General features: G+C 39.5%; 2 protein-coding genes across 2 annotated transcripts in view; both read right to left on the reverse strand.

Annotated features, from left to right (window-relative positions):
* The window catches only part of LOC119510931 (shieldin complex subunit 2-like), a 98,170-nt gene extending 93,480 nt beyond the window's left edge, over positions 1–4,690 (reverse strand). The window contains 2 exon segments of the mRNA XM_037805353.1: positions 2,726–3,862; positions 4,595–4,690. Coding sequence (XP_037661281.1) covers positions 2,726–3,862; positions 4,595–4,616 — 1,159 coding nt within the window. The 5' untranslated portion in view covers positions 4,617–4,690.
* Positions 1–26,229, reverse strand: part of LOC119510937 (annexin A8-like protein 1) — a 261,425-nt gene that overhangs the window by 180,330 nt on the left and 54,866 nt on the right. The gene's annotated exons all lie outside the window — the stretch shown is intronic.

The following is a 26,229-nucleotide window of genomic DNA, read 5'->3' on the forward strand; positions in this document are numbered from 1 at the left end:
CTGTTTCTAAAGAAATAGTGTTGAATTTTATCAAAGGGTTTCTCAGCAACTATGGAGGTAATATATACTTTCCCCCTCAGATTTCCTTTCATTTATTAAGAAAATTAAACATGAACCCCCAATATATCTTAAAATAAATTTGATTACAACATTCAAGTTCATGTTTTTCATTCTATTTTCACTCTTACTGAAGAAAACAAACCAGTATTCTATAGTTAACTTGTTTAGAAAACATCTTGTGAAAGATGTATTTTAACTCTAATGTTTACTAATATGTTTACATACTTTAACTGGTCAGGAATTATTAAATTCAGAATGTGTCTTACATTCTTCAGGCTGAACAGAAGAATAACTCCCAAGATTTAATAACTGACTGGTAAATGTTGATTGAAGTACTGTCTCACCAACCCATTGATCCTCATGAATAGTAACATCTAGAGGGAGAGACAAAGAGAGAGAAAAGTTTTGATCATGCCATAAATTCCTTCACACTGTGATTAATGTACCAACCCTAAGAAAATATGCCTTCTGCGTGCCAGGCAACTGACTTCCAGGTAGGCTAAATGATCTGCCCATGGCATAAAAGGATAAAATAGCACATCAGAGCTCTGAACTGAGGTAAGTGTGTATCTAGGTAAAATAACAAAACTGCTTCTGTATATTCAAGTGATACCAACATGGAAGTGCACTGCTCTACAGAGAAAGATTTAATGGCTTTTACTTACATAAGATAAAAGCTATAAGGATAAATTAAAAATAAATCTTTTAGGGCCAGGAAGCAAAGTAGTGATTCCAAAGCAGTGATGCCTAAAAGAGCAAATAATATTCAGTAGGTATTTATACCTTCTGCTAAAAATATGTCTCAATTTGACATAAGGCATTCTTAAAGGACATTGATTATTTTTCCTAATAGGCAGGGTAATCATCTTCTATAGATGCTAAAGGTGAAAAGCTTTGGAGGTCAGAAACACTTTCCAATGGGAAAAAAAGAGAGCTGTAGGATCTAAGGTGTATAGAGAAGAATTGTTTAGGGGCACTAAACAAACCAACAGGTAGAAACAACCTACCTGGGTAGAACAAAACTACAAGCTGTAAAGAGAGAGAGGTGTCCCAGGCAGGACACAATCGGGAAACTAAGTACATTAGCTAAGGTAACAGTGACGGCAACTGCCTTAGTAAAATCCCCACGGTCCAGGGTTCCGCCCTCTCTACAGTCTGAGAAACTTGATTTTGTCAGCACTCCTAAAATAGACTCCAGCTCTGCCATGTAAGCTCACATACACAAGTTACTGAGACAAATATAAAACCAGAACACAATTTTTAAAAATTTACAACGAGGTATCAACTGCCAAAGAAATGAGAAGACTTGCAGGCGATTCTCACCTTGCGGGCAGTTCTACAACCAGGAAGCCAGAGCCAAAGGCTGCTCACTGGGCCGACTCAGAACAAAGGAAGCCAGAAGAGCTGATGCCACCCAGAAAGTAAGCCGGTACTACCCAAGGGGCCAGACTCTCTGCGGGGCATGTCCGATACAATCCCCTGGGTTTCCCTCTTTATTAGGGACTGCTTCCGACAGTGCTACAGGAAGGTTCTCATTCCCCTGCACACCCTTTAGTGGGAATGACAATGACTGCCTTGGAGTTTTCTTTTTCTAAGCTTCCAAGGCTGACCCACACCTCTTCTCTACCACATTCCTTCTTTCAATATGCTGGTGCACTTAATCTACTTCCTCCTGGTATGGGATTCATCCTGTCTTCTTAAAATGGCCAGTATCTCTGCTCTAATATGCTGTGTATTGATTTTAAAGTCATTGAACAAAAACATGCAACTAAATGGTAGATATCCTACATTAGGTAAAAATGTGGGATTAAAACTTGCATGTGCTTTATGATCACAACTGTATGGTAAGCACATGGATTCTAGAGATAATAACTCAGGTCAGATCATGGCTCTGTGACTTCCTAGATATGCGAGTTTGGGCAGGTTACTTTCCTTCTCTGAGCCTCAGTTTCCTCATCTGAGAAACAGGGGCAAAAATCAGTATCTTCCTTTAATCATTGCTGCAAACAAACAAACGAAGAGCCTGGTGATGTGACCTGAACACTAACACAGTGAATGAATAAGGAGAAGGTGCATTTTTGGAAAGGAGGGGCAGAACCAGGAAGGACAGAGCAAAGGCTCAGAAAGGGCAACGGGCAGGGGGCTGGGGGTGGTGAGGAGACCAACGTGGGTGCTCAGTAGATGCAGCTGGTGATGAGGGTCCCCGGGGACCTGAGGTGACGAAGCCCACAGTTTCATGAAATAAACTGCCACTGTACCACGAGGACCTCACCTGTGAGTAAAATTATATCTCCAAGAAACACCGTAAGTGCCCAAAATGCTGCAGTCCTCCACAGGAAAACCTTCTTCCTAACGTCTGATTGGTCGATCACTACAGTTGTTGCTAAAGGTACTTTAGAGCCAGAATTTGGTCCTGATTTTATGTTTATTTCTTTCACATGACATGGAGATAATACCATGACTAAACAATTATACTTCCGACTTTTGTAACTGCAATTTTTTATTAGTGATGTCTTTTTAAACCACTTCAGTTCAGACACTTTGCTTCGGTCCAGTGTTATCGCAGGATCTTGTGCATCAGAAGTCCACGTGGTTTTCTCAGACACTTGGAGGACTTTAGACAGAGCTCTGCAATGGCCTGGTGTATCTTTAGAGGCCTGGCTTCTTTCAGTAGAACCTTTAGGACAGGTCCTCAGTTGGGAGCACAGTATTCCCGAGCAGAATGACTCAATGCATATCTCACTGGGTAGCGGTTTATCTTCAGAACTGGAAAGTTCCTGAGATCGCCCATTTCCTTCAAGACCTTTATCAGCATTTACATCAAGGTGGCTGCTTTTTATTTCAGCAGAAACAGGACTAAAGAGTTCAAGGGAATGTGCTTGGTTCTCTTCGCACTCGGATCCTTCTGCAGGATCATCGTTAGACGGAATACAATTATCTTCCCTGATTCTTTCTTCCCCCTGATTTGCCTTTGGTTCAATCTCCATGTTTATGGCTCCTTTATTGATAGAATTCCACCCTTTATACTGCCTTTGGGCTAAAAAAGCGATTTGGCTGCAGGTCATGACACTTAGAAACTCGGTCTCAGTAGATATTTCAAAGTCTGAGCCTGTACCAACTCCTTTAGATCGTGGCTTATCTACTGTTTCAGAGGGAAAGAACTGTGGACACTGGTTTTGTATTTCATGGTGCACACACTTTGTTTCTATAGCTTCTGGCCCTGTAATCATCTGTTTAGTACTACAGACCAAATCCAAATTAGCTGTGCACTTACGAACTACCTGTAAACAATTTTTTTTAAACTTCTGACCACAGATATCTGACTGATCATTATGCTGTTCATCTGTGATTGTCTTATTTTCACTGGGAAGCTTTTGATACTTTTCTTCTTCAGCTAAATATTGAATTCCACCCTCAAATCCACATACTTGCACCCCAGAGTCAGTTACATCACTCATCCTTGAGGGGCAGCACTTCTGGAATTTTATTTTCTGTGTTTCAGAAATACAACGTAGGGTGTCATCTTTCACATGAACAGATCTAGCTCCAGAGCTTGCTAGAAAGCAACCACTAAAAAGATCTGGAGAATCTATGGCTTCTAGGACACCAGAGTCTTCAAGGATTTTTTGCTCGCATTTTTCATTCTTTAGTTGTAAAGGACTTTGACTGTACAAAAACCGAATTTTTTTCCAGGGCTCAGCAGTGGATATTAAAGAAGCTGCTTCCTGTGATGCTGTCATTTCCAATGGGCCAATGGGAGCACCCCAAAAAACGTGGACCTGAGATTCTCCACTCATGGCTCCTGATAAAAATGAAAAAACAAAATTAATATTTTGTCAGTACAATTTTATATATTGATATTAATTTGACAATGTTCCAAAAGCAAACAATATAAACTATTAATCAAACCATAATTAACAGAAGTGATTTATTTTGGTACTTCATGTAATTGTAAAATTAACAAATACACAGGAGATCATTAAGAGAAAGGAAAATATTCACAAAAAATCTTCACCTAAAGACTCTCTTTAAGGGAAATAAAACTAAGCATACTAATGTCAAACAAGTAAGTAAATTCTTAGTATTTTCATTTTTTGTGTTGTTATGAATTGATCATACTTAAACAGTAAGTTGGTAAGAAAGGGGAAGAAAGCATTTAATTGTTCTAGAGTCATCTTTCAACTACACATACCTGTTGTCCTTACTCCCTGGATCATCTTAGCAAATTTAGGACCTCCCTTCAATTGCAAACTTGGTTCCTAAGACCACTATGGAAGGCTCAAACCAGAGGGCAGGGGAAATGAATAACTGAGGCTCTCTTCCAAATGTGTAAGTGATGTGTCTATCTTCATTCCAATCTACTAGCACAGTCAATAAATGAGTCTACATTTTTTAATCCTCTCTAAAACGTAACTAGATTAAGGGCAGTCATTTTATATTCTATGGATAAAACAGAAACACATAATTTAAACTTTCTTTCATTAACTTTGTGCATTTGATTGATACAAGTAACCTAAGTCAGCATCACACTTACTGAGACAGTTGTAAAGAATCATACTACTGCTTCTTTGATAATAACTGATTTTCAATCAACATCTATTAAATAGAATACTCCTCGAGTTTGCTGAAAACTTTTTTACTCTGCAACCTGGGCAAAAAAAAAAAAAAAGATAAGGTTCTTTGCCTGAGGGAAAGGTCAACCTGGTTTAAAAAAAAACAAAGGGTAGAAAAATAGTGAATGTGAACTAAAAGTTTCACAATAATGTGATAAATGCTGCAAGCTCAAACTGGAAACCTACAGTCTGCTGTGCAGCAGGGCTACTGCAAGACGTGAGGCAGCACCCTGAGGGAGAGAATTTCCAACCAAGGAAAAAGCATCTGGAAAACGAAAGATCACGGCATGACTCAGAGTTCAGGGTCCTGGACAAAAAGGTAACCGGATATCAAATCATGAAGAGTCCTTCTGGGAGGAGAGGAAGCCCAGGAAATGACAGGCACCCATAATCCCAGGCCACTCTTCTTCCTAGAGGATCTGCTCACTGTCACCTCTTTCAAATATAATCCTATGGCAATTCTTGCATTTCTGTGTCAATGTGGGTAATTCTTCCAATACCTTGTCCTCTGGGATCCTTGATCTCCTCCTCTCCACCACTGATTTTATTCACCACCTTACTTCTGTCATCCATTTCCCTAATCACACACTCTACCACTATCAATGACTGTACACTTCCCCAATTTCAATCTTTAGCTTTCAGCTCCCTGACCACTTTCAGTGATCTTCCCTAGAGATGCACAATCTCAATACTCTTCGACTATGCGGAATCCACAATAAGTGCGTTGATCCTGCCACATATATACAGCCTCACTTTTCACCTCCCTCCTTGACCCAGCTCAGAGCCTGTGTCCATTATTACAATCACTCCCTATCATACACCTCTAATGCTACTGCTCTGCTCTCCGGGGTATTTGCCCAGTGAAACTCCAGCACTGGTTGAAACACCACCTGGTCTGTATCCCAATCGCTGAAAGTGACTAAAGAAAAAAACAAAACAAAACAGTCATCTGAAAACCAATCTCATTTTAAATTCATCACTGCTTACCTCAAGGTGCTACTGAGCCATCCTACTACCTTCCCCATCCATTCACTCTCCCACTCTCCAAGACGACTCATACCTTTTCATTCTTGAAATCTCCAACATCTCCCTTGTCCCCATCTTCACATGTGGGGCCACAGGTGACAGCGCTACTCATTTCCATTCACGAGCTTGCACTCCAACCTCTGCACCTACCTGCCTCTATATGTCCCCTTATACTTTCCCTATCCTCCTATTATGACCGATGAACTGCCCTTGCTTCTCGGCAGGGCCATCTCCCCCACTTGGGCATCCGATCTCATTCCCTCTTTACTTCTTGAGTCCCAACAACTGTCCCCTTCTCTCCTACATCATCGGCTTTTCTCTGCACTGGAGCATCTCCACCAACCCACAAATGTGCTGTTATTTTCCTCCATCTCCTCTCTCCCTCAACCTATTGCCCCATTTCCCTGCTCCTCCATTGAAACAGTTTATGTCAAGGTCTCCAATGACCTCCACACCCTGCTATTGGTCAGCTCTCAGGCCTCACTCACCCAGCCCACATGCAGCATGTGACACTGCTGAGAACTCCTCCCTTCCTGAAATGCTCTTTTCATGTGGCTTTCAGGCACCAGATCTTCTTGGATCTCATCCTGCCTCAAACTACCTCACCAGGAGCTCCTTTTCAGACCCCTTCGCTAGTTCATCCTCATCTCACAACTTCTTGCTCAAGGACCCAGTGCACGGATCTTGGTCTACTCACTCCCTCAGTGACTTCATTCAGTCTCAGGGCTCTCTGTATGCTAATGACCACCCAATGTGTATCTCCATCACAACCTCTCCTCTGAAGTCCTGACTCATTATCCAACTCTCCACCCACCATCTCCACAAGATGTCTAATAGGCATCTGTGCAGCAAAGAGTTCACACAGCAGACCGGAGACGCCATCCTTAGAAAGACCTGCATCTGGGAACTTACTGGCTCATGGTGCCAACATCATGCAAACAATGTGGTTCATGCCAAACACCTGCTTTTCTTCTGAGAGTCTAGAATTTTTTATTTTTCTATGAAGTTTCTGTTTTATACACATTGGATTGAGAAAAGACTTAAATTGTCTGAAAATACTCAATATTGGGGTACTAGTTTACACTGGTAGAAGAGTGATTGGTACACTGCTTTGAAGAACAATTTGGTAACGTAGCGTAAAGCTGAGGATGCACATACCGTACAACCAAACAATTCCACTTCCAGGTTCCTGCCTGGAGAAACTCCTATAAATATATTCAAGGAAATATGTCCAATAATGATCATGGGAGACTTTTTTTAATTCAATTTTATAGACATATATTCACATACCATACAATCATCCCCAGTGTACAATCAATTGTTCACAGCACCATTAGATAGTTGTACATTCATCACCACATTCAGTTTTTGAACATTTTTATTACCATATACAAAAAATAAGAATAAAAATTAAAGTGGAAAAGAACACCCAAAACATCCCATCCCCCCCATCCCTCCCTACTATTCATTTACTTTTTGTCCTAATTTTCCTATTCATCCGTCCATACACTGTACAAAGGGAGTGGGAGCCACAAAGTTTTCATAATCACACAGTCACACAGTGTAAGCTATATAGTTATACAATCGTCTTCAACACTCAAGGCTACTGGGTTGCAGTTCAACAGTTTCAGGTATTTCCTTCTAGCTATTCCAATACACTAAAAACTACAAAGGGATAACTATATAATGCACAAGAATAACCTCCAGAATGACCTCTTGACTCTATTTGAGATCTCTCAGCCACTGAAACTTTATTTTGTTTCATTTCACTTCCCCCTTTTGGTCCAAGAAGGCTTTCTCAATCCCATGATGCCAGGGCCAAGCTCATCACCAAGAGTCATGTCTCATATTGCCAGGGAGATTCACACCCCTGGGAGTTGTGTCTCACGTAGGGGGGAGGGCAGTGAGTTTGCCTGCACATTTGGCTTAGAGAGAGAAGCCACATCTGAGCAACAAAAGAGGTTTTTGGGGGGTGACTCTTAGGCATAATTTTAAGCAGGCTTAGCCTCTCCCTTGTAGTCACAAGCTTCATAAGGGCAAGTCCCGAGATAGAGGGCTTGGTCTTCTAATTTGGTAGCCCCCAACGTCATGCAAATGTCATGCAAACAACGTGGTTCAGAATAGATGTAACTGCTGTAAGAGCTAACAATCTACAAACCTTTACAATAAGGCTTCCCCTGATAACCTATGCTCTCAGATTCAATTCTCAGATTAAATTCAATTCAATTTTATTTAGTCCATATTAGTAAGGCATTATGATATTTTTCTTTTCATTTCTGGTTTATTTCACTCAATATACTGTCCTCAATGCCCACTCACCTCACCACTTCACTCCTTCTTGTAGCAGCTTAATATTCCATGTAAGAATATCATTAATTCCCCAGGTGGGAAAATTTAATATTTCCACCTTTCCCCCCAGATTCTCAAGGGGGCTTTGCAAATACGTCTTCATTCTCTGCCAGAATTATTCTGGGATGTATTGGGGCTTCATACTAACCTGCACAAACCAACCCAACATCACTCCCCAGTCAACACTCCATGTAATTATGTTGTTTGAATAAACTGACCATACAAGTCAAATTATATAATGTGTTACAAAAAATACAGATCTTGTACCTAATAAACATCCCTTCCTTTGGTCCCACACAGAAGCTGAAGCTTCAGAAATGCCGTCAAAAATTGCCATAAATACTGGCCTGAGTCCCAGGTAAAGTTGGAGGTCTCACCCAGGAAGGGATGTTCTGCCTGGGACCATGTGCAAACCAGAACTCTGATCGGCTGAAGACATGGGACCCCCTAGCCGGTAGTATCACATGTGGAGGCTTTCCCTGGTTTGGTGATTTTTTCTTTTTCTTTCCTTTATCTGCTGAACAGACAACTTTGTTTGCTGGGCAGACCGCTTTACTTTCAACTATTGTGTCATTAATGATAAATGTTTGTAACCCTGATTTGATGAGTTTTTTCTTTTTCTTCCCTTTGTCTGCTGGACAGACTGCTTTACTTTCAACTATCATATCATTAATAATAAATGTTTTTAGTCTTGCAATTCAATAAATTCTCTTCTGCAAAGTTAGACTAAAAAAAAAAAAAAAAAAAATGCCGTCAATGTCATCCTCTACCCTTCAGTCTGATTTACCTTAGTCCTAACCAAGTCCATTTCATTCATATCTCTAATTGAGTCTAATTTCAGACTCTTTAACATTTGCTGTATGGGGTAATGCTGACATTCAGACTCTGGCTCTGAGTCTCAGGTGTCACAAAGACACCCAAAGTTCCAGGTACAGACCAGGATATACACAAAGAGCTCAGTCCTCAGTCAGCATCTCAGAATTTAGAAATAACCATTACAACTCAGGAATAGATGTAACTGCTGTAAGAGCTTACAATCTAGGAACCTTTATGATAAGCCTTCCCCTGATAATCTATGCTCTCAGATTCAATTCTCAGAGTTTGCACATTATATTTAGTCCATATTAATAAGGCATTTCTTTTCATTTCTGGTTTATTTCACTTAATATACTGTCCTCAATGTCCACTCACCTCACCACTTCACTCCTTCTTGTAGCAGCTCAATATTCCATTCACAGTTTGCCATTCCATTCATCAGTCGATGTACCCTTAGGTCACCTTTATCCACTGCAAATCGTGAATACTGACACCATAAATCCCACTGTGCAAATGTCCCTTCATGTCTCTCTTTTCAGTTCTTCCAAGTATATATCCAATAACCAAGTGGCAGAACCATATGGCAACCTCATGCTTAGCTTCCTGTGGAACCACCACACTGCCCTCCACACTCCACAAATATCCCTTTGTCCACATTTTCTCCAGCACTTGTATCCCTCTGTTTATTTTTTAGACAGTTTTATTCACACAGCATACATTCCATCCTAAGTAAAAAATCAATGGTTCCCTGTATAATCACATAGTTATGCATTCACCATCATTATCTATATAAGGACATTTCCATTTCTTCCACAAAGAAAGAGGAACAGGTGGGAAAAGTAAAAAGAAAAAAGAAAAAGAAAGAAAAGAAAGTTACAACTAAAAAGTAATGAAGAAAAAATGAAATAAAAATAAAATACAATAAAAAAGTCAGACACCACCACCATCACCAAGAATCCCATACCCATCCCTTACAATCCCCTCTTATAGATATCCAGCTTTGATACATTGCCTCTGCTACAACCAGTGGAAGCATATCACAATGTCACCGCCAACCATAAACTCTAGTTTGCATTGACTGTATTCTTTTTCTCCAATACCACCCCATTTTTAACAGCTTATAAAGTTGACATTCATTTGTTCTCCCTCATGTAAAAACACACTTTTAATCACAATCATTGACCACTCTAGTTTCACCAAGCCATACAGTCCCAGTCTTCATCCTCCATCTCTCCCCGTCGTCCTACCTGCCCTAACTGTCCCCTTCCACCTTACAGTCGCCCCTGTTCAGTGTACTTACATTAATGCTCCACCATCACCCAATACTGTGCTCCAAACATTTCTCTCCTGTCTTTTCCTGTCTGTAGTGCTCCCTTTAGCATTTCCTGTAAAGCAGTCTTGTTCACAAACTCTCTCAGTGCCTGTCTGAGAATATTTTAAACTTTCCCTCATTTTTGAAGGACAGCTTTGGTGCATATAGAATTCTTGGTTGGCAGTTTCCCTCCTTCAGTATCTTAAATATATCATACTACTGCCTGCTCACCTCCATGGTTTCTACTGAGAAATCCGCACATAGTCTTATCAAGCTTCCTTTGTATGTGATGGATTGCTTTTCTCTTGCTGCTTTCAGGATTCTCTCTTTATCTTTGATGTTTGATAATCTGATTATTAAGTGTCTTGGTGTAGGCCTTTTCAGATCTGTTCTGTTTGGGGTATGCTGCGCTTCATGGAGCCGTAATTTTATGTCTTTCATAAGAGATGGGAAATTTTCAGTGATTATTTCCTCCATCATTGTTTCTGCCCCTTTTCCCTTCTCTTCTCCATCTGGGACACCTATGACACATACATTCATGCACTTCATGAATTCAATTCCCTAAGAGGCTGCTCATATTTTTCCATTCTTTTCCCTGTCTGTTCTTTTGTGTGTAGGATTTCAGATGTCCTATCCTCCAGTTCATGAACCTTTTCTTCTGCCTCTTCAGATCTGCTCTTATGTCTCCATTGTTTTTTTAATCTCTTGTATTGTGCCTTTCATTCCCGTAAGTTCTGCCAATTGTTTTTTCACACTTTCAATTTCTTCCTTATGCTTGCCCAATGTCTTCTTTATATCCTTCATCTCTTTTGCCATTTTTTCCCTCAACTCATTGATTTGATTTTTTGATTGATTTAGGATATTTGTTTGATTAATAATTAGTTGTTTCAATTCCTGTATCTCAGTTGAAGTGTAAGTTTGTTCCTTTGACTGGGTCATATCTTCATTTTTCCTAAGGTGACCTGAAATCTTTTGTTGTCTGGGCACCTCATTTCCTTGATTGCTCCATTCATATTTTCCCAGGCCAGATGGGCCAAGGTCTCAGAAGGGACATGTAACCAGTATCAAGTTTCCCTGAGGAGCAGGTTGTCCGACTTTCCTGTGAAGTCTCTGGACTCAGTGCTTTTCCTATCCTGCCCAGCAGGTAGTGTCTGTCAGCCCACAGCTCCCCACCAGCATAGAGTGTGCTCCCTTTACTTCATGGTGCACCCTGTCCTGGCCAGAGGCTCAGGGTGTCAGAAGCCAAGCTTAAGTTATTTCTGTTTTTTTGCTTTGTTTTGTTTTGTTTCCCCTGAGGTCATGGGGTCTAAGTTCTCCGAGGGAGGGCTGCCACTTGAGCTGGGCCACGCCTCCCTTTTCTTAGGGAAGATATACCCCCCAAGGAGTTATCTTCTACACTTGAATTCCTCTTTCTGATTCTCTTAACTCCACCCTTGCCTGGGTCAGCACTGACCACTGAAAATTCCTGAGGCTTTCTCTAATGAGCTGCTTAGAATGAGAGAAAAAAAAAGAAAATGAGCAAAAGCCCCTTTTCGGAGCCAGTCCTCAGCCCCTCAGTTTTTCCAGTCGACCGGTGTTTGTACCCAGTTCTCTGTGCCCCTTTTCTTGGGACACAGCTGTTTCTTGGTATTCTGAGCTCAGCCGTCTCCAAAAGCCTCTGTTTCTATTTAGTTATGTATTTTTCTTCAGCCCTGCCTCCTCTCTACTGGGAGGAACCTCAGATTCCTGCTTGCTCAAGGTTTATTTGTGCTTGTAGCTTGTACTCAATAGCCCAAATTTGTTAAGTTAAAACCACAAGTGGAGTTTGGTTGAGCTACATTCCCTTCCTCCCAGCAGGGAGTGCTTCTTTCTCCCACAGCAAAGTTTTGCAACTCAGCCTGCCAAGCCAGGGGTAGGGGTAGGGGCACCGGCTCTGCAACTTTTACTTACAGTTTTTGTGCTATGATCTCAGTCATTCCATGCATTCCTGACTGGTGTACAATGTGTGAACAGTCACAGATGTCCCCCAACAATGGTTACAAATTATTTACCAGTTGTTTCTGGCTATTTACTATTTGCTCTAGAGGACTAAATTCCACACCTTTCTATGCTGCCACCTTGCCCCCCATGGGAGATGTTATAAGTAAAAATTAATAATAACCTGAAAGTCCGTGGGAAGAGAAGGGATAAAGCAAGGCTTATTCAGAGGACTACTATATGGGAGTGAAAATAAATGAACAAGAGCTATGTGTCAACATGAATACATCTTACAAACATCATTTTAAATGAACAAAAGCAAAGTGAAGAAGAAGACATAACTTATGATATCATTATATACAGTTTTAAAATATTCCTGGAAATTAAACACCAAATTCAGGATAGTGACCTTTGAGATGGCCGAATGGGGGTGTGATGAGTAAAGGGTACAGAGAAGGCTTCAACTGCACGGAGCATGTTTGTTTTTTAATGAGTGTAGTTACAGAGCCTTTCTTTATATTTTTCAGAAATATATTTTAATATAAAAAGAAAAATCCTAGGAAGAAAAGCACTGAGGGCAAGACTATGGCTGATTTTTAAAAACATTTCTATATTTTAAAAGTTTGTCATTAATAATGAATTATTTTCAGTATAATAAAAAATTTTTTTTTAAATTTGGCTTTTCTTTCAGTCTTCAAATTGGATGTGATATTCCACATAGTTATACAACATTGGACTAAAATCTAACAAGTAGCTGTTAATTTATTAGCAGCCAAAATAAAGATATATTTTCAAATGGTTTATAACAGTGAATTATTACTAAGGAAACAAAATGATAATATCAGGTGCCAAGTTTTGACCCATTGCAAATCAAAGAAGGACTAAGCATCACTATACTTACTATAACCATGTATTCCACCCTTGTCTACTCTCAATAGAAAGAATAACCTGCATAAGGAAGAAGGAATCTGGCATATTAGATCCAATATACACCATTGTTAGGTTCTCCACTAGGGGGCACTAAGCAGCACAGCAAAATTTTTCCAGTTCAAAATACATATGAAAACCAAGCAGAAACTAATGCAAAGTGTTCATAATAAGGAAAACTGGTGGTGGGGGCGGGGGGGTGTATATAGGAACCCTGTAACGTGCTATGATTTTCTATAAATCTACAATTTCTCTTACCAAAACACACACACACACACACACACACACACACACACAAGTGGAAAAGAGAGAACCATATTTTCTTGAAATGCAGATGCGAATACCTAGATATATGTAAATAAATGCAAAAAATTACCATGATAATGAACTCCCCTCTCTCATATCTGCAGGTTTCCTCTCCAATAGCTTCTTCCTTTTAGCCTCAAATATTAAAAAGGAAACAATAACCCTAACTTCTATATTCTTTCTATATTCTCATTTCACCCACTTAAATGGCTTCTACTCCATTTTTAAATTCAATTTTATTGAGATATATTCATAAACCATACAATCATCCAAAGTGTACAATCAATTGCTCACAGTACCATCAAATAGTTGTGCATTCATCACCCCAAACTATTTCTGAACATTTTCCTTGTACCAGAAAAAGTGAAAATAAGAATAAAAAAAAAAAAAGTAAAAAAGAACACCCAAATCATGCCCCCTCCATTTTTCATTTGTTTTTTTGTCCCCATTTTTCTACTCATCCATCCATACACTGGATAAAGGGAGTGTGATCCACAAGGCTTTCAAAATCACACTGTCACCTCTTGAAAGCTACATTGCTATACAGTCATCTTGAAGAGTCAAGGCTACTGGGTTGGAGTTTGATAATTTCAGGTATTTACTTCTAGCTATTCCAATACATTAAAACCTAAAAAGGGTTATCTATATAGTGCATAAGAATGTTCACCAGAGTGACCTCTCAACTCCATTTGGAATTTCTCAGCCAGTGAAACTTGATTTTATTTCATTTCACATCCCCCTTTTGGTCAAGAAGATGTTCTCAATTCCATGGTGTTGGGTCAGATTCATCCCGGGAGTCATATCCCGTGTTGCCAGGGAGATTTACACCCCTGGGAGTCAGGTCCCATCTAGAGGGGAGGACAGTGTCTATTCTGACCATTTTGCCATTTCTTTTTTCACTATGGAAACCAATGACCTTCCAACAGCAAAAGCCGAAGGTCAGTTTTCTATCCTCAACCTATTGGCATTTGAAACTATTTATCAATCTCTTGCTCCTGAAACATACTTTTTTGATTCTTTGAGACCACCAAACTGGAACTCTTCTGAACTTAATTTATCTGTTCAAACATTTGTGCCACAAATTCTCAACACTAAGTGTCTGGCATTGTGCGAGGTGCTAGGAACCCAACAAGAGCAAGGAGCTGTAGGAGCTTGTAGTCCAAAGGGAGAGACAAAGTGCAAACAATGACAAAACAGTGGTGTGAGCTGCTGCAGAACAGCAGCCCATCCCGAAAAGGAGGAAGTCTGGGGCAACCAAGCAATTGGGGACTGCTCACCACCCGCGATTTCATAGGCTCTTTGGAATGTTGCTAATGATAAAAAATTCGAAATTGAAATTTAATAATGTTCAGAAAAAAGGAGTAAAACACCCCACCCCAACACAGGGTCCACAAAGGTGCCCCAGCTGCCCTATCCGAGGGTCAGGCCTGCTATGGGGGTCTCCAAAATGTATTCAAAGGTGTCAGATACTTACTGCTTCTGCGTCCTCACTTAACATTTTCTCCTAAATGCCCCGCAGTCTGACCGCCATTTCGTATCACGTAGTAGGACAACAACCAAGTCCCAATGGCCAATTCAGTACTCACAGCGCCTCACCTCCCCAGCTGGGAAACCCCCTCTTTCCTTCCTTAGTCTCAACAACACTACCTTCTCCTAACTAGTTCTTTTACCTGTTTGACTTTTCCTTCTCTAATCTCTTCTTCCTTGGGCTATCTCTTCTTTTCATGCCACATATTCTCTCTGGAGAATTTCAAAAACTCTATTCAGTTAACTAACTATCACAAATCCAGTTATATTTTATTAATCTGTGTTGAACCAACCTCTCTCCCAAACTTCAGTCCTATTTACTAGGATCATGATATCTGACCGGATCACAGTAGATTAAAAATCAATGTTCTCTGTGGTCCCTTTCTTGAAGGGAGAGGTTAAGTAAATGACCCTATACCCAGACTAGATCATAGCATCCTTGGATTCTAGTTTGGTGTGGTTTATGGCTATGAGGCCTGGAGTCTGGGGTCCCCGAGATTCAACAGCCTACTTGCCCTCGAGGCAGAAGATGCTGACCCAGAGTTCCTGAGATGAGTCCAAGTTCTTTAAAACACAATGTTATTTCCATGTAATAGTTATTTCAGTCTGTCTTCACTTATTTGTCCTACAAGTGTGGGAGACCGGAAAGTCTGGTAGGGTTAATTCAACAAAGAGTAAAAAAATTTTTAAAATGTATTTATACCTTAGGCTGCAGCTACTAAATTCTTCAATTGATAGGAGTGGTGAGAGAGTATGGGCAGGGAGGGGCTATGAGGGGAAACCAAGCGGATTTTCTTTAATCTATTTCATACTTGGAACTGAATGAACTGTTGAACTGCATATTTTAAGATGTAATATTTTATGAAAGGCAGAATCCGATAATGATTCTTACAACAAATCTTAAAATGCTTCAATCAATACTGAGTTTTTTCCCCTTTTATTTTTGGAGTCTAAGGAAACAAAACTATTTCAGGAGGAAAAGTACTATGTTTTTATGCTTACTAAAACTAAATATTTATCACATCCAAAACACACAGACTGAGGAGTTAAGCTCTGGGTAACTAATAAATTTAAATGATTCTAAAGAATCTGTTTTGGATATACTCAAAGGGTTAAAGCTCAGTAAAATACCAGATGAAACCTGCAGGAACTCCTCCTCCATTATCCAGTTAATGATTACATAATTTCTCAACTGCAATAAGCCACTTCAGCCAGAAAGACCAACACAACCACCATCCTTTATCTTTAGTGTGGTCAGAGTCTGAGGAATGGGTCAAAGATTTATACCACAGATGAACCATATCAGCAGTTTCTGTGTTTGTAAAACACTGCAACTGAAAAGGCTTACTACAGAATACATGTGTTTAAAAGAAAGTACTTTCTCCATCTGATCACCTACCATAAAAATTCACCACTACAATGCCCTTCCATGTCCCTTTCTGCCAGAAGCACTAAGCAATCATCACGTTACTCAGGAGTATCAAACGACAAAATGAAAAGGCAGCATGGTGTTGTAATTAAAAGCATGGGTTTTGGAAAAAGATAGATGTGGGTTCAAACCTCTACTCCGCAACTCACAAAAAATGTAAACTTGAAATTGCTGAAGCTGGGTTATGGGTACATGGGGTGCATTAGCCCATTCTTTCTATTTTCTCTATATAATTGAAAACATCCATAATAAAAAATTAAATGTCTTTATCAAGTGAGAATTACATTATCTGTCAAATGAGAGAATCATGTCAATTCCCACCTTTTGGTGTCCATGTCATGAGACTGGCACGCAGTAATCACTCAATAAAGGTCAGTTTTTTATAGTTTAAACCTAGGAAACTCCATACACACATTTGGTGATACAAAAACCAACTCACTGTTTCCTTCCTGTTTTGGTTTCTATGCATATTTTTACACAGTGGTAACCATAAAGTGGAAATACTTTTGTATTCTGCTTCAATTCACATAAGCCTACCCTTTTATGCCTTAATCATTTTTAATGCTAGGATTATATTTTGCTGTGTTTTTTTAAATTCAATTTTATTGAGATGTATTCACATACCGTACAATCATCCAAAGTGTACAGTCACCTGTTCACAGTACATGTATAGTTGTACATTCATCACCCCAAATTATTTTTTGAACATTTTCCTTGTATCAGAAAAAGTGAAAATAAGAATAAAAAATAAAAGTAAAAAAGAACACCCAAACCATCCCCCCCATCCCACCCTATTTTTCATTCAGTTTTGTGTCCCCATTTTACTACTCATCCATCCATACACTGGATAAAGGGAGTGTGATCCACAGGCTTTCACAGTCACACTGTCCCCTCTTTTAAGCTACATTGCTATACAATCATCTTCAAGAGTCAAGGCTACTGGGTTGCAGTTTGATAGTTTCAGTTATTTACTTCTAGCTATGCCAATGTGTTAAAACTGAAAAAGGATTATCTATATAGCACATAAGAATGCCCACCAGAGTGACCTCTCAACTCCATTTGGAATCTCTCAGCCAGTGAAACTTTATTTTGTTTCACTTTGCATCCCCCTTTTGGCCAAGAAGATGTTCTTAATCCCATGATGTTGGGTCCAGAATCATCCCCGGAAGTCATATTCTGCATTGCCAGGGAGATTTACACCCCTGGGAGTCAGGTCCCATGCAGGGGGAAGGGCAGTGAGTTCACCTGTCGAGTTGGCTTAGCTAGAGAGAGAGGGCCACATCTGAGCAACAAAGAGGTACTCAGGGAGAGACTCTTAGGCACAATTATAAGCAGGTTTAGCCTCTCCTTTGCAGTAACAGGCTTCATAAGGGCAAGTCCCGTGATGAAGTCTCGGCACATCAAACCGCCAGTCCTCAATGTTTGTGAGAACATCAGCAACAATCCAGGTGAGGAAGCCCAACACCTCTGCATCCTCCCCCAGCTCCTCAGGGGGGAGCTCTGCATATATATTTTTATTCTCTGTCCAAATTACTTTGGGATGTGTCACTATTTCATGCTAACCTAGCTAGCATTATATATTAATGATGAATCCAATTCAGTTCATATTGTTCTCTAATTCACTACTTTGTTTCTAATTTGTCAGTATTATAGATATTGCTGCAATAATTATTTGGTGCATTTATCATTACTTTTCAATTATTTTCTTATGCTCAACTTTCAGGTATAGAATTACTGCATTGAAGATGTACATGTTTATGGCTCTTAATATTTATTACTATGCCATTTGCAAAAGAACCGAACAGTTTAAACTGCCACCAACAATGGCTGAGGGCAGCAGTGTTATCACAACTCTGCTGGCATTAAATATCTTAAAAAGCAATTTTGTTAGAAAGTGTATAAAGATACTTCACTATTGTTTTATTTGTATTTCCCTAAATTATCTGCAAACTTGAAAAAATAATGAATTTTCAATTACATTTGGATTAATAGCCTTAATATGTGAGGAATACGAAATCACACACATACCCCAAGTACAACAAAACAGGCTGGGGAAATAAGCAGGTACATAAAACATAAGAAATACACATGGTTAAAAACACTCATCCTCAGAATAAAATGAAAGAAAACATGCTCTACTTATCAAACCAGCAGAGATTCTTTAAAAAGGTGCAAGGGTGCTGGGAAATGACTTATACTAGTGGTATTTTAAACTAGTCAAACCATGCTGGAGGGCAATCTGGCAAAGGGTGTCAAAAGCATCCCTTTGGCCCCACATTTGTGTTTCTAATGAATGTTAAGTTTCCTCATTGAAGGCTGGAGTGCACAACATAATGGATTAAAATACATCTGCACTAAAGCATATCACTGTGATATTCCAAAACAGTGGAAACAAACAAACAAAAACATTCTACATGCATCCAGATAGAGGAAAATAGGTTACACCAATGAATAATCAGAATGATTTTGAACTTTCAACCACAGTATAAGCTAGAAGACAATGGTGCAAAGTCATCAAAATTCTGAAGGAAAACAATTCCCAACCTGAGTGTTATGCCAAACTACTATTCAAGAGTGGGAAGAAAATAAAGACATTCAGAAATGCAAGGTATAAACATTTGCCTCCCACTCATCCTTTCTCCAGCAAAAAAGAGGAAGGCACTGGAGAGAGGAAAAAAGAAGATCCAACACAGGAGAAAAAAAAGAGACTCCCCAGAATGACAAGGTGCCACCCTCCAGCCTGGAGCACTCGCCTCTGGGAAGGCCTTCTGCAAGATGATGGAATGGACAGAATAAATTACGTTAAAGAAAACAGGAAACCTGGACAACTGGTAGGAAGTTTTGGGTTGAGTTGGTGAAAAGGACACAGTAAACCATACAAACAAGTATGCGCTCATCTGAACAGCCAGGTGCGATTCACACAGGAAAAGAGCAAACAGCTAAGAGGTGAGACTGGTTACCTGTCAGAAGGGGAAGTGAAGGTGGGCAATGAGAAAAACTGTTGTCACAATCACTGGAGAAGCACTTGACTCATTAAACTGTATAACTATATGACTCTGATAAAAATGAAGATTTTTTTTTTTTTTTTAATTCCTGGAAAATAGGGTTCTTGAGGATTTCCCAAAGGCATAAAACTCACCTTGGCAACAAAACCTGACCTCTGGAAACTAAGAAGTCTAACAATATTGTCCTGTAAAATAAAAAATAGTAAAAACAAATCAATTTCAGGGGAACAAAGAGTCGGAGAAAGAAGCAACATTACATTCACACTATCATAATTCTTGCCAAACACATGACATTGCCAGCAGAACTTTGTGAGACTTCTGTGTCTCAGTTCCCTCACATGCAGGGGGGTACAGCAGTGCACTTCCCACAGGATGATGTGAGGCTTAAACGAGGTAATGTACACAAAATGCAAACAGCACTGGTGGCTGTAGATATTAACAAAGTTATACTTCACAGGTTTCTTTTGTAAAATAACTGAAGTTCTTTTGGTATCAAGCCATGCAATTCAATTGTCACAATGATACCGAAGAGTTTATTTGAATGGCCTCTAACCTTTTCCCATAAGCCTCAAAAAAATGGAGGGCAGGGGTGGGGGCGGACCAGTCATTATCCAAGAGGAACAGAAATAACCATTAATGTAAGTTATTTACTAAAGATTCTTATCTTACCAAAGAACCGTATGCATCTGAAAAACTACTCAGCCTACATCATGCTTTCTTTACACTTTTTAGTTGTCATAATCAATCATTCACTCTCACTAAGTAAGTAAGCAATTAAAATTGAAAACTTTGTACCAACTACGCATTAACTCAACAATGCTGAGATAAGCATTTTCTCTCTCACAATAGGGAAAGGCTCCAGTTGATGCACAGATTGCATTCTCCAAGTTTAATTACACTGTTATGGAACTGAGGAACATTTTCCCAAAGAAACAAAATTGTGAAATAAAACTGAGATCCTTTATTGGCAATAAACAAAGGCCAGTTTAATCCATAAAGGATTCAAGAACCATGGAAAAGGAAAGGAATAAATACAACTCTGTTGGCGACTTTCAACCCCTTTTTTTGTGTGTGTGCTCCCCACAGCTGGCTAAATACCACTTATTTGAGATTAGGAATTGTGCCATACTGTGTTTTACTCATCTTTGTATCCTTGTAAACATAAATAGCACATTCCACATTATCTGCCTCCTATCAGGAATGTTAAGACATTCATTTAATGAATGAATAACTAGAATTAAGAGTTCTAGTTGGACCATACTGGTTCTTTGGATAAAAGGTTATGTTTCTAGTTGAAGGCACACCTTCCAGATCTTGCCAGCAAGACCACAATTCGAGCACCAAGAACACTAACACGTGGGCAGATGCCCCCACACCCACGGAATAACTGCTCCTCCTACAAAGCACGTTTTGTCATAGATCACTCATACTGTTTCTAAGTCTGTACAAGGTAATAATTTGGGTTTTCATAATACAATACTTGGCCTGCAAAATTTCCCTGACTGCTTTTCCTTTACCAATATCTTAAATAAAATAGCAGCCATTAGCCTTTTGGATTTTTTATATACAGTACCTCTACTACTTCTAGTTAGTACAGAAGGTTAGCAAATGAAAACTTAATATTATGGAAAAAAAAACTGCACACACACAAAACCTTATTAAAAGATTCTATCTTCAGACAAAATTCCTGCTTAAACCCCAGTATTTCTGTAATTCAAACACAACCACCTATACTTAGACATCCCAGAAGTGAAGTAGACAAAGTTATTCAACACAAGAACATAAGTTATTTTAGGCACCAAAATAATTGCAAAAGCTACTAAAAATTATAGGTAAATATTACACCATTTAGTAGACAACATTCAATGGCCACATTGATACTGATCTTCATATTTTAAAACTTAAGAGAAATTCAATTAAAAAAGAACTCCCTTACTTTTATATCCTTAAAGGAATAAAAATTCGTATCTGCTAGAGAGCCCGAGTTCACTTCAAGCTTTATGGAATGACTGATAATTACATCTTTCTTCCAAGCATACAATTCATGGGGATTGTCACCTTAAATGAGATGAGGCATGGAAAGCATCCAAGCTTTAATCTAGCTTTAGAAATTACTCCATAAATGTTATTTCTCTGTTTTGAAATTCCACACCTCCAAGGTGATCAATTTATTTTATTTATTTATAATGATTGTTTTATGTAACTTTTAGTGAATTTATAAATATTTCTTAAAATGACTATAAGAGGTTGAGAATTAGTAATGACTAATGAGTGAAAGAAGCAGAGCTATAGATGGCATCATCAGTGAAGGGGACAAAAAAAAACAAACCCAAACCACTTACTAAAAGTAACAATATCTTTCACACAAAGAATTTTAAGAGAGATTTGTGTGTAGTTTTTTCAAATATTATCTTTACACCCAAGAAAATGTAATTGCAATTAATTAAATCTATTCTTGAGGCTTTGAACGTTATTTCAATTTTTTCATTCACAAAAATATTCAAGCAGATACTATGTCTAGTCATTTTTATTCACGTGCATTAAGTTCAGTTTTCAAACCCAAGATTCATATTATAGGAACCACCCCCAACCCTACTCTGAACTACAACTTTCAAGTTTAATTTTTTTAAAATCATCAAAAACATTTTTTACTATGGTAAAAAAAAAATAACAAAATTTGCCATTTTAATTGTTTTAAAGTGTGCAGTACAGTGACAGTTAGTACACTCACATTATTTTGAAAGCATCACCACTATTTAGTTCTAGAACATTTTTATTACCCCTAAAGGAAACCCTGTACCCATAAAGCAATAACCCTCCATCCCCCCTCCCTGCAGCTCCTGTCAACCACTCATCTTTTTTCTGCCTCTATGGCTTTGCCTCTTCTGGATTGCTCATATAAATGGAATCATAACATATGTGGTGTGCTGGTTTGGAACTGTTATGTGACCCAGAAAATACTATGCTCTTTTAATCCAATCCTGTGGAGGAAGACCTATTGTGGGTAGGATCTTTTTATTAGGTTGTTTCCAGGATGTGATCCCACCCATTCAAGGTGGGTCTTAATCCTTTACTGGAGTACTTCAACAGAGATCACGGAGAGAGAGCTCAGAGAAGCTAAGAGAGACAAAAGACCAGAGACATTTTAGAGAACAACATTTTGAAACCAGAACCCAGGAGAAGGACTAGCAGACGTCGCCACGTGCCTTCCCATGCGACAGAGGATCCCCAGATGCCATCAGCCTTTCCTCAGAGAAGGTATCTATCTCTTGATGACTTAATTTGACATTTTCATGGCCTTAGAACTGTAAGTCTGTGAACTAATAAACCCCCATTGTAAAAGCCAAACCATTTCTTGTAATTTGCATTCTGGCAGCTTTAGCAAACCGAAACACGTCGCCTTTTGGGTATGACTTCCTTCACTCAGCTTAATGTTTTCAAGGTTCAACCATGTTGTAGCATGTATCAGAATTCCATTCCTTTTATGGCAGAAGAATATACCACATTTTGTTTATCCATTTACCTGTTGACAGGCACTTGTGTTGCTTTTACCTTTTGGCTGTCATGAATAGAGCTGAATGAATATTCATGTACAAGATTTTGTTTGAACACCTGTTTCCAATTCTTTGGGGGTGTATACACAGAAACGGAAATGCTGGGCCCTATGGTAAATCTATATTTCACGCTGAAGAACCACTGATTCTTTAGTTTCTTAATAAATTTAATCTCTAATTCCATAGTGCATGCCAAATAACTTCCTGCAGCACTGTCCCCTTTCCCCCCTCTTCAGCTTGAGCCACAGTTACAGAGTCCTATGCTGTGCCATCGGTCAACTGTACGTACAGATAACCCGAGACATCCACAGTATTCTGATTTGGTAAAGCTGCCAGAATGCAATATACCAAAAATGTGTTGGCTTTTACACTGCGGATTTATTAACTTACAATTTACAGTTCTCAGGCCATGAGAATGTCCAACTCAAGGCATCAACAGGATGATACCTGGACTCTGAAGACAGTCTACCGGCATCTGGGACACCTCTGTGACATGGGAAGGCAAATGGCTGGCACGTGTTGGTTCTTCTCTTCCATGTTTCACTGCTTTCAGCTTCCGGTTCCAGTTGCTTCCTCTCTGAGCTTCTATGGGTCCTCTCTTAGCTTCTCCAGGGTTTTCTCTGAGCTCTCTGGGTTTTCAGTACGTTCTTTTCCTCTTATAAAGAATTCCAGTAAGGAGATTAACACCCACCTTGAATTGGGTGGGTCACATCTCAATTGAAATAACCTAATCAAAAGGTCCCTCCCACATGGTTCCAAAAAAGTTAAGTATGTGGGGACCATAAGGTCCTGCAACCTCATTACGGGGTATGTCATTTGAAGATCTGAGAGCAGAGACATGAACGGACATTTGCAAACTGTTGTTCATGGAGACAGTAATCATGATTTGCAATGGGTGAAGGTGACCTAAGGGTACACAGACTGAGAAACAGAATGGTGAACTGTGGCATATGCATACAATGGAATATTGAGCAACTACCAAAAGGAGTGAAGCTGTGACACACAAAGAGGTGAATGGATCCTGTACACAGTATTTGAGTGAAGTACGCCAGAAATAAAGGCAAACACTATAATGCCTCACCAATATGGACTAACTACAATGTGTAAACTCAGAATTGAATCTTAGAACATAGCCTAATGTGGACATGATTATTGTAATAGTCCCTAGATTGTAAGCTCTTACAGCAGTCAACTCTATTCCTGAATTGTAATGCCTATCTCTAAACTTTGAGATACTGATCCCTTAGTGTATAACCTGATTGGTCTCTGGAACAATGCGTATCTCTGAGACACCTCAAACTCAGAGCTAGAGCTCGGCAGATATGAACGTCAGCTGAAAAAGAGCCCAGACTTCAATTAGTGATATAAATGAAGCAGATTTGGTTAAGACTAGGGCAAACCAGGTCAAAGAGTAAAGGTCAAAACTGACTGTGTTTTAAAACTTCAACTTCCATGTGAGACCAAGGGAAGAGAAGTCTATTTGGTGCAGGATCTATATATTCTAAACAGTATAACTTTACAGTCAGTTTGTTCAAACACCACAATTACATGGAACTTTGAATAGGAAGTGAGATATGGTAGGTTAGTACAGGTTAGAGTGAAATAGTGATGCATCCCAAAGTAATTTGGGCAGAGAATAAAAAATATATTTATAGCCTCCCCCCGCCCTGTCCCGAGGAGCTAGGGGAAGGTGCAGAAGTGTTGGACTTCCTCACCTGGACTGGTGTTGATGTTGACACAAACATTGGAACTGGCGGTTTGATGTGCCGAGCCCTCGATCATGGGACTTGCCCTTATGAAGCTCGTTACTGCAAAGGAGAGGCTAAACTTGCATATAATTATGCCTGAGAGTCTCCCCGAGTACCTCTTTGTTGCTCAGATGTGGCCCTTTCTCTCTCTGAGCCACCTCGGCAGGTGAACTCACTGCCCTCCCCACTACGTGGGACCTGATTCTCAGGGGTGTAAACCTCCCTGGCAATGCAGGATATGACTCCCAGGGATGAATCTGGACCCGGCATCGTGGGATTGAGAATACCTTCTTGACCAAAAAGGGGATGCAAAATGAGACGAAATAGTTTCAGTGGCTGAGAGATTTCAAATGGAGTTGAGAGGTCACTCTGGTGGACATTCTTATGCACTATATAGATAACACCTCTTAGGTTTTAATGAATTGGAATAGCTAGAAGTAAATACCTGAAACTACCAAACTCCAACCCAGTGGTCTGGACTCCTGAAGACGATTATATAATAATGTAGATTACAAGGGGTGACAGTGTGTTTGTGAAAACCTTGTAGATCACACTCCCTTTATCTAGTGTATGGATGGATGAGTAGAAAAATGGGGATAAAAACTAAATGACAAATAGGTTGGGATGGGGGGATGTTTTGGGTGTTCTTTTTTTTACTTTTATTTTTTATTCTTATTCTTTCTGCTGTAAGGAAAATGTTCAGAAATAGATTGTGGTGATGAATGCATAACTATATGATCATACTGCGAACAGTTGATTGTATGCCATGGATGACTGTATGGTATGTGAATATATTTCAATAAAACTGAATTAAAAATAAAAAAAGGTCCCACCCATAACAGGTCTGCACCTGCAGGAATGGATTAAAAGAACATAGCGTTTTCTAGGGTACATAACAGCTTCAGACTACCACCCAGGGCATCTGCCCACCAGGTCCCTCAAGGCTGAACGCTATCTGCTCTTCACCCTCGTCACAGAGAAATCTCATGGTAAGGCTTTAGTTCTTTCTTGGTAGATGCACCAGGTAGCCACTCCTAGCTAGAGTCTTGAACGTGCCTCAGGGTGCTGGAGAGCAACGGCTGGGTCCAGCTGCTCTGGAACCCACAGACTCCTCCTTTTCCTCTTCACACCTGGCCCAGGGGACTTTTCTAGTCTGCAGAGAGCTGCTGCAGCAGCATGCTGCTCCCAGGTCTCTTTATGGATGTTCTTTTACACTAGCATTTGTGCATGTGTGTGTGTCTGTTTAATTTAATTTTTATCTTTATTATTTCTGCCTCCAGTTGATTTTTGATTCAAGACTGTTTTCCATAGGCAGGGGAATGCTCCATTTCTCCGCACTGGTAAACAATGTAATAAAACATGAAACTCACTAAGGAAAAGTAAAGCAGGAACTTGAATACATCACTTTTACAGAACTCTCCTCATATGAGAACAATGTTGGTTCTGAGCATATTCCAAACTGCTGAGATAAGTGGGTGGGTAGAGGAAGGAAGGGGCATAAGACATTTGACACTATTGCCATTTTAATGTTTTTGTTCTGAAAAATAAATATGGGAAACAGAGACTTTTCTTATCATCTAATTGGTTTGCCAGAAGGGCTC

This window comes from Choloepus didactylus, chromosome 15 (assembly GCF_015220235.1).
Source record: "Choloepus didactylus isolate mChoDid1 chromosome 15, mChoDid1.pri, whole genome shotgun sequence".
NCBI classification, from domain to species: domain Eukaryota; kingdom Metazoa; phylum Chordata; class Mammalia; order Pilosa; family Megalonychidae; genus Choloepus; species Choloepus didactylus.